Source organism: Genypterus blacodes, unplaced genomic scaffold (genome assembly GCF_046128005.1).
Source record: "Genypterus blacodes isolate CSIRO-AG114 ecotype Tasmania unplaced genomic scaffold, CSIRO-AGI_Gbla_v1 ptg000093l_1, whole genome shotgun sequence".
Classification (NCBI taxonomy): Eukaryota; Metazoa; Chordata; class Actinopteri; order Ophidiiformes; family Ophidiidae; genus Genypterus; species Genypterus blacodes.
In genome coordinates, this window is record NW_027466897.1 from 266,239 (window position 1) to 282,828 (window position 16,590).

General features: G+C 42.5%; 1 protein-coding gene across 3 annotated transcripts; it reads left to right on the forward strand.

Moving 5' to 3' along the window:
• The first annotated feature begins 6,272 nt into the window (after positions 1-6,272).
• Positions 6,273-7,526, forward strand: gja8a (gap junction protein alpha 8 paralog a). Of its 3 annotated transcripts, none has more exons than XM_076159152.1 (2): positions 6,282-7,331; positions 7,368-7,526. In XM_076159152.1, the coding sequence occupies exons 1-2, from the start codon at positions 6,282-6,284 to the stop codon at positions 7,524-7,526; spliced, it is 1,209 nt and encodes a 402-aa protein (XP_076015267.1). The 3 variants fall into 3 exon arrangements, with proteins under 3 accessions (XP_076015269.1, XP_076015267.1, XP_076015268.1); XM_076159153.1 differs by having other exon boundaries at positions 6,282-7,196; positions 7,251-7,526; XM_076159154.1 differs by having other exon boundaries at positions 6,273-7,526.
• The last annotated feature ends 9,064 nt before the right edge of the window (positions 7,527-16,590 follow it).

Genomic DNA, 16,590 nt, shown 5'->3' on the forward strand with positions numbered 1-16,590 from the left:
ATTCATGAGCAAAAGCAGCTTCTGTGTGGTTAATGTGCTGTGTGTGTAGGTGCGTGTGTGTGTGCAACCACACACTTGTTCTACACAGTGCATGTGTGAATGTACTGCCTCATGTGGAACAGATTTCCCTGGAGAAACATCACAAGTCAAAATCTGAAAACCTGGCCCGAACACACCCATCCACCCGAACACACGCACACAAAAGACAAAGGCTCAAACCACCATGTCCCTCCACAGACACACAGGGGTGGTGTGTGCTGGTGTCGTAACAGGACACGGAAGGGGAAACCTCAAGCACAAATGTGGGCCGAGAGGCTAAACATTCTAATCTTCTCACCATTTAAAACACACCGTCGTCTTTTGTAATCTCACCAACGATCACACTGATTTACTAACTTACTCTCAACAAACAAAAAACACAATAGGCGGCAAGGAAGGAGAAGAACAAACCAAGGAACAAACTTCAAATTTTATACATCACTTTTCTTTTTAACGACTCATTTTTCTCAGCTGAATTTTATGTATTTGTCCATGTGTGTTTCCTGCTGTGAAATGTGTTTAATCGTCACGATTATGGCCTTCCAAGCTTTAAAATGATTGTGTCCTGTGAGGTTATCATCTGGATGTAAGTTGAGCACAGGAGGGACAGTGGACCGGTCCAAATTCAACAGAGCTGACCTCCCAAACACAATAGCGGAACCCAGGTCCAGCTGGAGGACAAGGGGCCAAATCACAAAAACACAATGATATGGCCCAGGACCAGATGTGATACGTGTCGGGCCTGTCAAAACCAACAGTGGATGTGTATCCCTGTATTCATAAGGCCAGTGTGTATGTATATGAGGATTGATTTAAGGCTGATTGATTAGCATAGATTTCTGTTTTGAAACAATCAGGAACGCCGGCTCAAGTTCCCAGACATGAACGTTTATCACCTTTCTCACCAGTTTCCCTTGGCTAACACTGAAGCGAGTGGTCACAGTGTCACCGTTGTTTTCTCAGTGAGTTTTGGATGCCTTTGTGAATGGCTTGAAACTTCCTCACAATCACTGGAAAGGAATGAACGCACGGTTCAAAGAGGAAATGCGAAAGCGCTCAAGAAGAATGTTCTTGCTCGGAACACCAGAGGGCTACAAGGGAACGTGGCCGGGTGAATTACTGCTATCTTGACGTCTACCTACCTCCACACAGAACAAAAGAGGTGCCTCTGAACAGATGACTCAGGAAAAATAACCTTGGAAGAGGCTTTGTCCCCACAGCTCGGAGGTCACGACAACACAAAGACACATGATAGGACTCGCACACAAATATGTACGGCCTTGCATGGAGTCTAAACAAACAAATGCTATGTATATGTCTTTAACGGTAAGCCTGATGCCATTGAGGTCTTAGTGTTGTGCTATGTCATGGGACTCAGCATTGCCCTCAGGTCATGTTGTATGTGTGGAGGGCATCGCTGATACCATCTCTTTAAACGCACTGTGAATGCGTCCTTTCTGTGTGTCCAACTGCGTATGAGGAAGACAATTCAGGTATGAACGTGAGGTCAAAATGTGAGCGTGAAAGCAGACAGAGACGCATCATTAGCTTGCAGTTTTAAGGTTCCATTATGAATACTTCAAAAAGTCATTCATCTATTTAGCTCCTTCATCTACAAAGAGTGTTGGAAGAGCACATATATGCTCTTAATACCATAACAGCATTGTTTTAACTGCATAACTACATTGTGCCTCCTAATCTGAGTATATTTAAAATGTTAATGTTTGTTTTCCCTATCATATGTTGTCTTATTGATTTGTCACAGCTGTAGCCTAGCACTAGCTTACCTACTTTCTATATTGGGAGTTATAGCCTTCAAAATTGCAGTTATTGTTCAGAAATGAGTCTCTAAATAATTGAACTATTGGATAACTTCACTGCAAGTCATACGTTTTTCAAATTGTAATCGAAAGTCACTAAAACTTAATTGCACATTGATTGTTTGGCAGTTTGAGGTTTGATACTTTTTGATACCACGGCTGGAAAGTAGCTAACCTAGCTTACCTGTGAGGAGGCGATTACACACCTCACCAACCTTCTGTTAGCTGCTAGCAATTTCAGAAAACACTTTAGGTTGGCATGAAATCCAGAAATGACTACAATGCATTTGGTCTTACAGTCTTTAGGTCCACAATAAACCTCTGTGGAAGTGGAGACTTGTTGACATTGTGATGTACATGAAAAACCTCTGTTCTTGAAGTAACACAGCAGCACTACAGAACTTTACACTGAAGACACAAGTAGCAACAGCCAAATGTAGAGGTAGAAATTATACATGTGATCATATGTAGCACATATTTCATGAATTCCGTGGAATTTTTGCTTTGCTGTGCTGGCATGAATTCAGTTGTTAGCTTGCGTTCTACAGGCCCTTTTTGTCAGAGGATAAGAGGGCATGTAAGCTTTAGTGAAGGGGTGAAGAATCACTCTGACTCCAGTACTCACACTCTTTTCATCACTCTGACTCCAGTACTCACACTCTTTTCATCTGCTTAAACCAAAATAATCTGAACACACATTTTTAGGATGAAAATGATTGAGCCAGTTCTTCTGCATTCACTGACAGGCTTAAACCTGGCAGCTTTAAGTCTTTATTTAGAGCAGGTCCTGTGTTATTCAAATGGTCTTACTGTTTATGATGGTTGCTTCTCATGTGTAAGCATTCTTAGTTGTTAAACATCTCGTGTTTTCCCTCAGGGAGGAGATAGAGAGGTTCAGTGATGTATGTGGAGTAGCAAGAGGGCCAGTTGTATCCAAACTCTGGCCAAAATGCGAAGTATTGCATAACCCATATGATTAAATGTAAATTAAGCGTCCACACGCATATTTAAACTTTTATAGTACATGCACAATTTACTGTCTGTTTTTGAAAGGCTCTGTGGGCAGGAAGCGCGTGGCACCATCATGCCGTAGGCAGATCGCCGCACGATATGTTTGTTAGCACGTTAGCATTCTGATTAACGCCCAGTTGGTGCCCTGCTTCGGCATTCTAATCTGGCCTCATGCCTCACTGCACATGCTCAATAGAGGCCGCACCCTACATCATGACATCATGTCTTTGTGTAAAATCCCAGCTCCATTCACGGGCCCACGTAGGGCTTAGCATGCAAGCGTCCACTATACCAACACACAGCTCTTTAAAGGCCTTGCCCCCCCCCTATCCCCCAAAGCAGTGGATAGACCCTCATGCCTCCACAGAACCTCTGAACATGGCTGCCATCCTCAGATGCAACAGGCCAAACCTGTGTGGTGTCCAGGGCCCATAGGAGAGCGAGTATTTGGGGACTTTCTTGTAAATGTTTACTATTTGCTCATGGGAAGATACCACTGGTCCTGGACATGGAGACTAGTTATAGCAAACCAATAGGATCACAGATTCGCCGTCTCCATAAAGAGGCAGGCCTACAGTGATGTCACTCAGGACAATGAACACTATTGGTTGAGAGAAAGTGAGGGATGGCCCTCCTGAGATGGGCAGAGTGGGCTGATGACTTCTGTTGACTTGTTTGCTAGTTTTTACTCTTGACTTCTATTGATTAGTTAATACTTCTTCATTCAGCAGATATGAAGGGTCGATATCAGACTTTTTATGTGACCACCGTTAAACTTCGACAAGATTGGAGGTTTTTCCCTTATCCAATAATACTTTAGACAGCAGTCTATTTTTTAACCATTCATTCACTTAAAAAACGAAAACATACATTAGAAAAAAATATCTCATAGTGTACTATTGCCAACTTTCCAAATTTTTATATTTCATGGAAAACACCTTGTCTGTGTGCACGCACAGATGTCGTCATATTCAGTATTTTGGGCTAAATCACAGAATTAGACTTTGAACAATCACGAAAATCTTTGTTGTGTCCCGGGAAACGTGGAACAATGCTGGAAACTGGCAATCAGACTATACACAGGGAAATGTGTTTCTTCTGACTGTCGTGTAATTGTTTTGTTCCTTCCTCTAAAATGGTGCATCAGTGGTTTATCAGACAGCACAAGTTTTCAACAGTTTAGATAAAAGCTAAACAGAACCTTTCTCCAAATAAACCATTCCAAAGTCCTGCCACAAAGAATTAAGTGCTGGCACAGGATAATCTCACCACTCCAGGTCAAATTTCTTTAAACAAAGTATACAGATATACACTGTATTATGATATGTTTCCAGTTTACTAATACAAAGAATGCTATTGTTAATGATCTCACATAGGGGCCTTATTATTAGAAAGCTACTTATAGCTCCAGGTTAGGTCCCACTTTCCCAACCAACAAGGATTCTGTTGTTAGATGTGAGGAAGTACATTTTCCAATAGATACTGAACTCTCAATAAAGAAATATTTCATCATATTAATGTATTTCTCTTTAGTGTCAACATGGAAGTTCTGGAAGCTGAGCTCAGTAAGTTACTGCTTGTGCTTGTGCATGATGCAAACCTGATGGCCGTTTCGTAATGCCATTTGAAGCTCTCTCTCTCTTAACGTCTCTCTCTTTCTCTCTGTTTAGGTATATGTGGAGTGATTCAGACCTCAAACCAAACTCAAGTTTTGTTTCCATGTGCCCGGGACAGTTTGACCAACCTCCTAATGGAGTCATTTCAGTGTGTCCTTTCCTTTCTGTCGCTGACATTCTTCACATTCCAGCTGCGGTGACACAGATATGATCCACACATGAGCACACACACAGACTCTGTTTGGTTTGGCTATGAACCATAAATTTCATTAGCTGATATTTCATCATGTAATCTAAACAGTCATTATGTTAGATTATCTAATGAACTACAGGGAAGCATTTGTTCTCCAAGTAAAGTTTGTTTTCCATGGTCGATTTAATTAATAGATAAGAATGAAGCCGGGTTCTTAGGCCCAGGACTTTTTTCTTCTTTGGTACTTCAGTGTTAGGTGAAACCAAAATCTGTCTCGACTTCATACACTTGCCTCTATGTCTGTAGAATGTAAAATGCAGAAAGAAAACTTGTGAAAACACATAACATTCGTATGACTAACAAGTTACATTCATAGAGTTACATTCAGCAGACACAGAGCAACATTAACAGCCCACTGGAATCCAAATTTCCCATTCCAAGTCCAGTATTCACTCCCTTTTTTAGCTCGGTGTTGGTCACTACTAATTCCTAAGAGAAATAGCAGGTACTACAGTCACATCCAGCATCAATGCTCTCCCTCATCCCTGCTGTTATGGATCTGCCTCTGTGTGGCAGTACAGCTGTAGGTACATCAGCTGCTTATGTTGTTTGGCCCACTGTATCTGTCTTTCTGCATACAGTGCATGTGTGTGCGTGTGTGTATGTGTGTCTATGTGTGTGTGTGTGTGTGTGTGTGTGTGTGCTGCACTGGTGTGGACCCGGTGCCCTGGTTGTACAGCCTCCATGTTGGTGTGGGAGCCTCAGGCCTGCTCCCATACATCCCCGCTCTGGCTCTGTTGATCCTATTGTCTCCTGCGTCACCACACGTCGCCCGGCAAATAAAGGCCGTCTGGCTCCAAGCTTAAATATTGCAGCAAACTAAAAACCAACCATCAGAGCCGATTCATTCACATCTGCTCAGTGGGGCGACAAGGACAGGGCTTTAGGTGGGAAAGAGGGCAGAAAAAAGTTCACTCTTCCCTGCCGGGTGCCAAGAGAACGGGACAGGATTCAACTTCACCGGAGCCGCAGCTGTGGCAAGTTGCCCGTTTCATTATTTTATTTCTGACAGAACCTTCCACAAAAATACTTTATTATAGAATATAGGACTATATATTACATTACTGGATTTGTCGCTCGTTTTATTTGGGAAATGTCTGGTATTTAGTAGGTCTAAAGGGCTCAACGAAGACACTTTTACGCACCGTTTTCGATGTTTAACAAGCTTAATTAAAGGTTTAAAAGGCAACAACCACATTAGGGTTTTTCTCAAAGGGCTTTTTATGTTTGGTACATTAGCTTGATGATCTTTCGTCGAGTTGTAATGAGACAGAACGGATTTAACTAACTGGCTTTCAACTTTTTGGAAGTTTCGAGCATTTTCCTACAGAAACATGGATGAAATAACAGATTAGGCTGGAATTTTCACAAGTTCCTCCTGCCTTTTTTGATTTTTTATTCTTATTTTCCACTCCTATTTTTTTCACATTCTTTCTTCCCCCCTCCCCCTATTTGTCCCATCTACCCCACCCCATTTTTCCCTCTGCACACTCTGTATCCCTCCCTACCCCACCCTTCATTCTGCAGTGCTACGGACCGATCATGGGTGACTGGAGCTTTCTGGGTAATATTTTAGAGGAAGTGAACGAGCACTCTACTGTGATCGGCCGAGTGTGGCTCACTGTGCTCTTCATCTTTCGTATCCTCATCCTGGGCACGGCGGCAGAGTTTGTGTGGGGCGATGAGCAGTCCGACTACGTCTGCAACACACAGCAGCCTGGATGTGAGAATGTGTGTTACGATGAGGCCTTTCCCATCTCACACATCCGCCTGTGGGTGCTGCAGATCATTTTTGTGTCCACGCCATCGCTGGTCTACGTGGGCCACGCTGTGCACCATGTCCACATGGAAGAGAAGCGCAAGGAGCGCGAGGAGGCAGAGCTCAGCCGGCAGCAGGAGCTGAGCGAGGAGCGTCTTCCTCTGGCACCTGACCAGGGAAGTGTCCGAACCACCAAGGAGACCAGTACAAAAGGAAGCAAGAAGTTCCGGCTTGAGGGCACCCTGCTGAGGACCTACATCTGCCACATCATCTTCAAGACATTGTTCGAGGTTGGCTTCGTGGTTGGCCAGTACTTCCTGTATGGCTTCCGCATCCTTCCGTTGTACAAGTGCAGCCGCTGGCCGTGCCCCAACACGGTGGACTGCTTCGTGTCCCGCCCCACGGAGAAGACGGTCTTCATCATATTCATGTTAGCCGTGGCCTGCGTCTCACTCTTTCTCAACTTTGTGGAGATCAGTCACCTGGGCCTGAAGAAGATCCGCTTTGTCTTTCGCAAGCCAGCCCCGGCTCCGGCTCAAGGCGAGGGGCCAGCCCCCCTGCCGCTCCAGGGGAAGAGCCTCCCCCCACTGGCCATGCCCTCCCTGCAGAAAGCTAAAGGTTACAAGCTGCTGGAGGAGGAGAAAGCTCCAGTGACTCACCTCTACCCACTTACCGAGGTGGGCATGGAGGCCGGCAGAGTGGCCACGCCATTCCCGGCAGAGGAGGTGCTGCCTTTGGAGCACATCTCTAAGGTGTATGATGAAACTCTGCCCTCCTACGCCCAGACCACTGAGACAGGAGGGGTGATGTTAAATGAGCCAGAGGCCAAGGAGGTACAGCCGGCAGAGGTGGAGGCAGAGAGGGTGGAGGGAGTTGCGGATGAGGATGTAGAGGTAGAACAGGCGGTAAACAAGGTCACTATGACGGAGGCAGGGATGGAAGCCACGGATACGATAGAAGACACCAGACCGCTAAGCCGACTGAGCAAAGCCAGCAGTAGGGCCAGATCAGATGATCTCACCATATGAACCTGTGTGAGAGCACGACGCACGCACTCACACAATGTCAAACAAACGAGAGCACACACACAACTACACAAATCAACAGGGATAGATTAAAATAGTTTCTAACACTGTTCAGCGATGCGCAACAATTCTACCATGCAACAAAAGATCAGTGAGTGTTTGTGATAAAAGTGAATATCAGAAACATTAGAGGTTAAAGGAGGGATAGATTTTTTACGAAGCGTGTTCTTATATTCAAAAATATGTGGATAGGACACATTACTTGATGAAAATCTATGTAAAATTTTTAGAAACAACTTTTTCTATTGAAAAAGATGCAAAGGAAGATAAGTAATTTTTACATGAGGTTTGAGTAGTTGGGGAAAGAAGAGGGCTTTAATATTCTCGTGTGTCAGCAAATCAGTTATTTTGCTGTAGTTAGACACTGACTTCCATTCCCAGACATGGACATACTGCCACATGTAGTATGTGGCAGTAAAGGACGCGGGTGAGAGGGGTCTCGCTGAGACAAGATACGCAATAAGTGCCGTGTATGTACAGGTATGCAGCTCCTTTCAGCTTGAGAAGAGCACAGCTTTTGCACATGCAGAGGTTTAAACTCCTTAAAGACCTTTAACCCTCATATCACCTCATCTATGCATTCATTTCCACAGATTCTTTCAAGCAGAGAGATGTGCATTCATTTCAGAGTATTTCTCTCTTTCGTGTTTATATAATGTAGCACAATCAGAGCCGAGTAGTGAAGAAAAACAAAAACGACCACATGTTGAATGTCTTTTTCAATGTTATTCTGCATCTCGTCTTTTTCGACCTGCTTCTGTGTCATGGCCTTTTAGTAGAACTTTGTGTACTGGGATATCAGTTGTCCACTGAAGAGAGCGGGGCTCATTTTGCCCTATCAGAGAATGAACTATAGCAGCGACCTCAGGCCAAATCCTCTCTTTTCGTGCTGTACAAACAGGCATCCGGGCGATAAAGATCATGCAGCATCAGCACAAAGTATTGTTGAAGCCGAGACAATAAAAGAAACGGTGCTCATCAATGAAAACAAGCATCCTTGACATAGCCGGGCAAAAATCTTTCGACTTAATTTTGTCTGTTCCTATTGGTCCCTGGAACACTGGGCAACACTTATTAATACAGAAACAAACAAAAACTGGAGAGGAATCCTGCAGCACCTAATATTCCACTATCACATCTCAAAATGCGCAGAATGTTTTTTAAAAAGAATTTCATGGTTACGAAAAATCAAACAAGCTATGATAATTGTGATCTGAAGCTTGACTATTTATTTTAACAACAATACAAACCTAATGTGAATGTTACAGTATGATGCAACTGTTTCAGCAAAGAAAATTAAATCATTTGGAAGGACTTTAATGCAAACAAATGAATCTTAAATATAGATACACTCGTTTAAATGCCAAAGATGGATTATAAATAAATAAAATGTATTTTTGGGTAGTTTAGTCAAAAAAATCAAACTCTTCCTCATGCATCAGTGTTTTTCAAACTGAGAAAGCCGTAAAACATTGCTGAGGTTGATGAGAGTTCTTTCTCTCACAGTCTGTCTGTGTGTATTCAAACAGATCTCTTGTGCCTTAACTGTAAATGTAAGTTGTCAGATGTTGGAAGATTGTAAGAAGTGCTTGTTTTGATCTGGGACATATGTGAACGTGTTTGAGTTGCTATTATTTTTTTTCACTATTAATTACTTAATCTATCTGAGTGACATTTCTGTATGTACTGTACACACACACACTTACACACATCAAAGAGATGCAGCAGTGCGATGATACAATTGATAAATACGGATTCATTAATTGCTAAGATATTTACAAGGGCATACAGTTGATTATGAACAGACATATAATGCAGATTTACAGTGATGGAGTAATGAACACACACACAGTGTCGTTTCGTGGGGTATGATCAGTGGCTCCAGAGAAGCTTCAAGAAGGCAGCTTTGAACCCCTTTGTGACCCCCAGTCAAACCTTCGCCTCCCATAACTCAGTGCTGAGAACCCTGAATCAAAGATGGCCTTCAGTCTATCACCAAACTTCACAGTGGAAACCTGGTTCTGGTTTTGGTGTACGGTCGGTAAATGTGGCTGGTACTGTATGGATGTTTGTATTTTCAGACTGTTGCATTGGCTGTATGTTTGTAAGAAGACATGATTAATCTTTGAAAAGCAAAAAAAAAAACTTTTTACTAACTCGTAGTCTTCTTTGCTCATAGATGTGTGGCAGTATCTTCTTTTGGAATGTGAACAAACGCAATAAAAAGTCACACGTGGTCAAGACGTGTTGTGTCACAGTTTCTACAAAATACACACCAATATATAGTAGATAGTAAAATATTCACAACACAAGCAGGACCGTACAAGTGGACTTTATTATTACTGTAATTGACTAAACAGCACAATAACCTTTAGACATAAGGGGGCGGACCAGCAGGAGGCAGCAGCAATGATCCAGGCTATAATACCGCCACAGAATCCATGGCTTGGGGCCTCAGTGACCACAAGAGGGCCCCCTGGAGCGCTATCTTTAGAAATTATTAATATAAGTACATAAGCAGAATTCTTCCCTTGTGCTGTATAATTAATTTGATAATTTACTCTGTTTGCACTACTTTATTGGTTAACATTAAAGTTTTATTTTATACAGACTGCTCATATTTCTCTGAGGTAGGTGGGTGCAGAGGATGTGTGGTGATGTCTGGGAGGGAGTGTCTGGACTGAGGACAATTGTGTGTCCTCTGATGTCCTAAACTGAACCAGGGGAATGCAGGGATGTTCACTCATGGCTCACTTAACACTCTGACCTCTGCTTCAAAGGATGTGGTTGGATTGCAACTGCATGCAACAAAACACAACAATACAATCCAATTCATGCTCCAATATGATCTCATGACTCCACCAGACAGCAGAGGCCTGAAAACCACTAAGGGGCAGTATTGCTTTAAGTGTATGGACAGAATCCTCTCTCCTCTTTGTTTTTCCTGGTTTGGTGTAACTCAGCAAAGACAGAAAGTGTAAATCACAGAGGCCAAATGAACTCCAAGCCTTCGTTTAAGAGAGCGGCTGAATTGATTTTGTGTACACTGATGTACCGGGTGATTTAGTTTATCTTTAACACAGATCTCAAAGCAGATGTGCCTTCCTCCCATCTTCCCCTGTATAAACTGGACACACAGATAGGACAGATTGTTTTTGTTGCCTTGTCCTTCATGTGCTTGGGTCTTTATGGTATCAAGTGTGCTTTTGTTAGTGTGTTCTCATCCCCTGGTATGTGTTTTCATGCACTGCTCATCGGACTTTATTTGGTTTTAGCATTTTTGGAGTTCAGCTCAAGTTGTTTTATGCACGACCTTCTATAAAACCTGTTTTTGTTCTCAGAGGGGGCGGCTCATAGAGGGATTTGGTGAATAGCGCGTGTGTGTGTGTGTGTGTGTGTGTGTGTATGTTTCACCTACTTTGCACTTGTTATTGGTGATCGCATAAATCTCTCATATGCAGAGGAATGTGCACATACTAACAATTCCCTCCATCGTACTTATTCAGTATTAAAATGCCTCTGTGATACTCTTCCATCGACATATTGCTGGGTTCACCTATGCAACAATAGTGAATGAAAGAATAGGAACGTAAGTAGATAAGAGACTTATACTACTTAACTTACTGTAATTACTTTATATGTATAAACATTAGAGCAAAAGCTTCAACAACAAAGCTCTGTACCTGCAGCTATCATACGGCTTCCTGTATGGAAACCGTGTGTGTAGGGAGGTGAGAGCGCAGCTTGGCCACAGAGTCACTCACACATTCACACAGCAACAAAGGTGTACGTTTTATTGCTATATGTATAATGAGTTTACTAGCTGAGGCATCACTTGCAGGTGCTATTGAGGAATTGAGACAAATTTTCATGAACTCACGCAAACTTAAATATTTTTGTTTCAGGTTGGAATGGAGGATTTTTCGGGAGGTTCCGTGTTTAACAGGATCTCGTTCCTGTTATTGACTATAATCTGGATTTTCTCAGCAGCAGGTAAATTTATTTAGATGTCGTGACCTCAACGTTCTACAGTTTCTATCTGGCGCATTGGTCTAAAACGAGATAAGCACATAAATAAAGTCAGTGTGGGAGGCTTTTTATTCTTATGGGGTTATATTTGTATTTTGCAAATTTATGGGTCTCAGCTAGATGGAGCTGTCAAACGTTAAAGCCCAGCATCTCAAGACAAGTCAGGGGACAGACTGAACTTCAAAACACTAAGATCACAAAATGCACAATATAAATAAAACCATTGTCAGGCACATTAAATCTCAACTCTACTCTTAGGCTCAAGCTTTGTCTTTGCCTTTCAGAGGGGAACACCATCTCAAAGGTGGAGGGCAGCACGGTGATCCTGCAGTGCAGCAACCAGTCCCTCAGCACACTCAGCCTTCTCACGTGGGAGATGAATAGGGTCCACTTGTTCACCTTTAACCCAGAGAGACCCTTACACATCAGTGCACGAGCTGCCAGCCTTGAAATGAGGATGTGTGTGACAGAGAGAGAACTCTTTGCACTGATCATCAGGAGGGTGCGGGGATCTGACGCAGGGAACTACAGCTGTGTGACCGCCACCAGCACAGGAATGTGGGAACAGAAGTGGGAGCTGCTCATTATAGGTGTGCTAATCTGTTTCAACCGTTATATACACATTCTTCACCCTGTTACAGTATGGACTGGGTCAGAACAGAGAAGCAAGAGAATCTGCTGATCGTGGTGGGGATCATTCTTTCTGCAACTTGTGTGATCTTTGTGGTTTCCTGTTTCATTCTTAGAGCCTCCAAAGTGGCAGTAGGGCCACCTGGTCATTCTTAAACTCAGGTAGACTTTTACCTTATTAGTTTTGTTTGCATCGAATAAAATATATTTAACAAAACTATCAAACATTCAGGAACATAAAAACACATCAACATACTGTAATTAAACTGAGGGAAATCAAACTTGGAAGCTAATATTAGCTAATATTAGTTTGCTTTGTTCAGTGTTTATGTCGTTTTGTTTGAGCTCATATTGGAAGTGATAATTGTCTTTCTCCCAGCACACAATCTAAATTAGGTACTGCTTTTGTTCTTCACACTAATGTTCATAACCTCGGCTGTATTGTTACTTCTCACTCCTTAACCGCACAGAATACATTCCTGCACGCCTACTTCCTGAAAGATGACACATGCACTGAAGTGAAGTGCAAACTGAAAGTGTCAGTGTGTCGGCCTTAGTGGTCTGGAAGCAGAATAAATGTTCTATTTGTAATTCCACCAGTCTGAATTTCAACTCGCTCTATTCAGAACGCTGCACAGAACAATTTAATTAACTAAATCAGTCACGCTGCCACAGTGGACTCAGCAACTCCTCTTCCAAAATAGAAGTTCACTGCTGTCTGGCTAAATGACATTTTGCAAGAACCACAATGTCCAACTCCCGACTCTAAATTAGTCTCTCTGGGCATTATGTACGTGACAGTCAGCTTTATCTTTTCACCCTTTTTTACCCTGATTATTGAGCAACAGGCAACAGTGAATCTGTAACTATGCACTGTTAGTAAATGAATATGGCGGTTTGTAATAACGTATGTTACCCACTGTAAACTATACAGTGCAAACAGACTTTAATTAACAGGCAGTTACGTTCTTGCCAGCAGGGGTCGCTGTGAATTCCATTCGACTCTGAACCATAGATTTTTTGAATTGCAGTAAGAACTAAGTCAGCATATTGTGTGTGTGTGTGTGTGTGTATGTGTGTGTGTACATGTGTATGTGTGCATGTGCGGGCGTGTGTGCATTTTGGCAGCTGGAGTTATAATGATATTAGCATTGCTAAAGAAGAACAGGGTTCAGTCAAGCAGGCAATAAAGTCAATTAATGGAATTTAAGATGCTTTTACAGAGGCTATAGAGCCTTGTGTGTGTAGGAGTGTGTGTGTGTGTGTGTGTGTGTGTGTGCAGCCCCCACCCCCTCTGCCTCATAATGCAGGGCTGATGGAGCAGAATTTGATTATAAACTAAGGATCTATTTAGAGGACACAGGTTTGCAGAGGGCCAGCAGAGAGCTGTGAGGGCCAAGAGAAGACAAGCAATGTCGTTTTATGTGATGGTTAGGAAAGAATCAAGTGTGTATTTCCTGCATGTGTGTGTTGGTCTCTCTCTCCATGCTACATTGCGCCACTTGGTACATTATAAGCATGTGTGTGCGTGTGTGTGTGTGTGTGTGTGTACGTACAAATGTGTGTGTATGTGTGCTGGAGGGTTGTTATTGTTGTTTTGTCCGAATGCCAGGTTAATGAATGAGGTCTTGTATAATGGCAGCAGCCTGCAGGTGCCCTTGGCCATATTCACCAGAGAGCGAGCGGGAAGAGGCCGAGCTAACAAGCGATAGAGGAGAACATTACTTTTCACCGGCCTGAAATATTCATTCCCACCCAACAATGTGTGAACGCCTTCAGCGGCGTGTCACGGCCATCAAGGACACACAACTAGCCGCACTCCCGCCTCAACCCTGTGATGACGGGCTTTGCCTCCAGGCAGGGATTAGATGCTTTGATTTGAATAGCTGTGGAAGAATCCAAATGGATGGATCAGTCCTCCGCTCTGTCTCTGTGATATTTTCGTGGGTGAGAAATTTAGAGGGCAGATTGAAATGTGAGAATTAAAGTGAAACAGAATCCTTAAGTGAGATCAAATTGCCAGTTTAATATCAGTATCAGAATTCTTATTTGCAGCACATTTAGATGCAGCAAGGATATTTGATCTGGTTTAAAAGCATCAGATTTTGCCTTAAAGCATCATCACAAATACTGTACGTCCTCCAGATCACTTATTACTGAATCAACTTTGTTCTAATGCAGAGGCTGTGAGTGACTGTAATGTTGTAAACTTAAATATCTGTGAATATCAAGTATATACAACACATGTGTGTATGTAACAATGAGATACTGATTCAACAAACCCTATTAGACGTGTTCCACTGGTGGTACAAACTTGTGCTATTGATGTAAAATATTCACAGGAAATACTTCTTGTACGATGTAAACTTGTACTTGTATTCGATGTGGCTGTCGGTGTACAGTTTTGTCTTTTTCTCAGACTTGGTCGGTGGTTTGTTAGTTTAGTGTTATTTGTTTGGGTTTGCTCAGAGGTTCCTGTCGGTTAAGGAAGTTTGAGAACCAGCGGTATTGTGTGTGTGTGTGTGTGTGTACTTATTATACAGTCTCACAGATGTCATTCTCTGCACATCTCTAGTCAAGTCTCAGACACACACACACACACACACACACACACACACATACACAAGCTGCCTTTCCTCTGTCTGTTTACCTCTGAATCGCACTCTCATATTTCTTCTCCGAGCGTAGGAGAGGAAACGTAAGATTGATTAAAGAACAATGCCCAAACAAAAAGAAGAACGAGATGCAGAGTGTGTGGGCTCTGAGTGTGTTTCTGTGCGTCTCTCTGCCTGTGTTTGTAATTCTGGGTGACCATGGCTAGTCTTTGAACCTCTAAGGCATTGATGGATGGTGGTGAATATTTGAGATGCCTTCTGGAGAGCCTTTGGCAGAGTACGGAAGACATCAGAGGAGCAAATACCTCAGCTCTCCATCCTGAACACTGCATCATATGCCTGTAAATACACGGCGCTCGCATACAAATCAATAGCAGCTGAAAACCTAATGTCCTCACCGAGGTGTTTTGCTTATCAGACATAGCAGTGACGAGTGACGAGATGTGATTATGCAGTTGGTTCTGATTAAGTATTCATTTCCCTCGGCTGCTTACAAAACGAGCAAACCTGCTGTTAATGCGTGTTGTTTCCGCATTCATTAGTAGAATGTTTTCTAGTATTTCCAGCATATTTGTATGTGTACATATGTATACATGTGCTCAGGCAAGCATGAAGCTAAACAGCTGATTTTTATTCCAATAGTGTCTTGCATATTAGCTGATATTGAAGTATGGGAAGAGAGCACTGCCATCAGCTTTTACACTGCATATCAATCAAGCTGCTCTCAACATTCTGGTTGCATGGTTGTTATTTAGCAAGAAATGGATTCGTGCAATTTATAAATGTGTATTATTGACCTTTTTGTTTGACGATTTAACATGTTTTTTCCAAGCTTCTGGTGATCAGGGCTGCCTGTTGTTATGTCATTATCTGGCAGCATCTTCCTCCCCACAACAGCTCAGTGTGACGGCGCTGCAAAGGAGTGATAAGATTTAACCTGGAAAGTGAGCTGGAAACAACACAGTCACCTCCCCGGCATGCTAAATTAAGCTGTTAAGCTTTGTAGGATTGCTGTCAGGTTTCACAGTTGAATTTTCCAACCTTTTTTTTGCCCAACCGCCACCCGCATCCCATGGGACGCAACAAAACAACCTGCCATTATGTACTTGGAGTCTTTCCCTTTGTGACGCTTCCTGTATGCCAGCAATAGCAGAGAGGCAAACAATGAACGTCGTAACATTGAAAAGCCAAGTACAGAGAGAGAAAATCAACATAAAGATTATATGCAAGAGCGCTTTTGAAAAAGACAAAACAAAAGCAAAAGCCTTTAGAAAATGAATTATTATGCGTTTCTTTATGTATTGTATGTTTTTTTCCCCACATCTCAGCAGAATGTGTGTGGAATATGAATTACCAAGAGAGACAAACACACAAAAACACATGAGGCGTAGAATAATCACAGGTAGGTTTCCTCAGGGGGGACAAACTCATGTATAACTGATGGCTTGCAGTGGGAAAAAATGTATTAAGTCTCTCGTTCCTATTCCATATTGAGTATTGTGTGGCGTTCAATGCATCAGTCTGTTCCTCTTAATCACCCTTTAATTACTCCTGTACTTAGTCCAGAAATACTTAATTATTGTAGAAGGTTGAAGGAGACAATCTATAGCTGTTTGTTTTTATGTATGTAATGTTGTGCTCCTGCCATTTTTGAAACTCTGATGTGATTAATAGTTTATTTTCTCTGCAGAAAATACCAATATGGTGCTATTAAGTAACCTGCATTTAAGGAG

What these genes read in the sequence shown, in the direction of transcription:
- gja8a (XM_076159154.1), top strand. Translation starts at nt 6,282, where the DNA reads ATGGGTGACTGGAGCTTTCTGGGTAATATTTTAGAGGAAGTGAACGAG.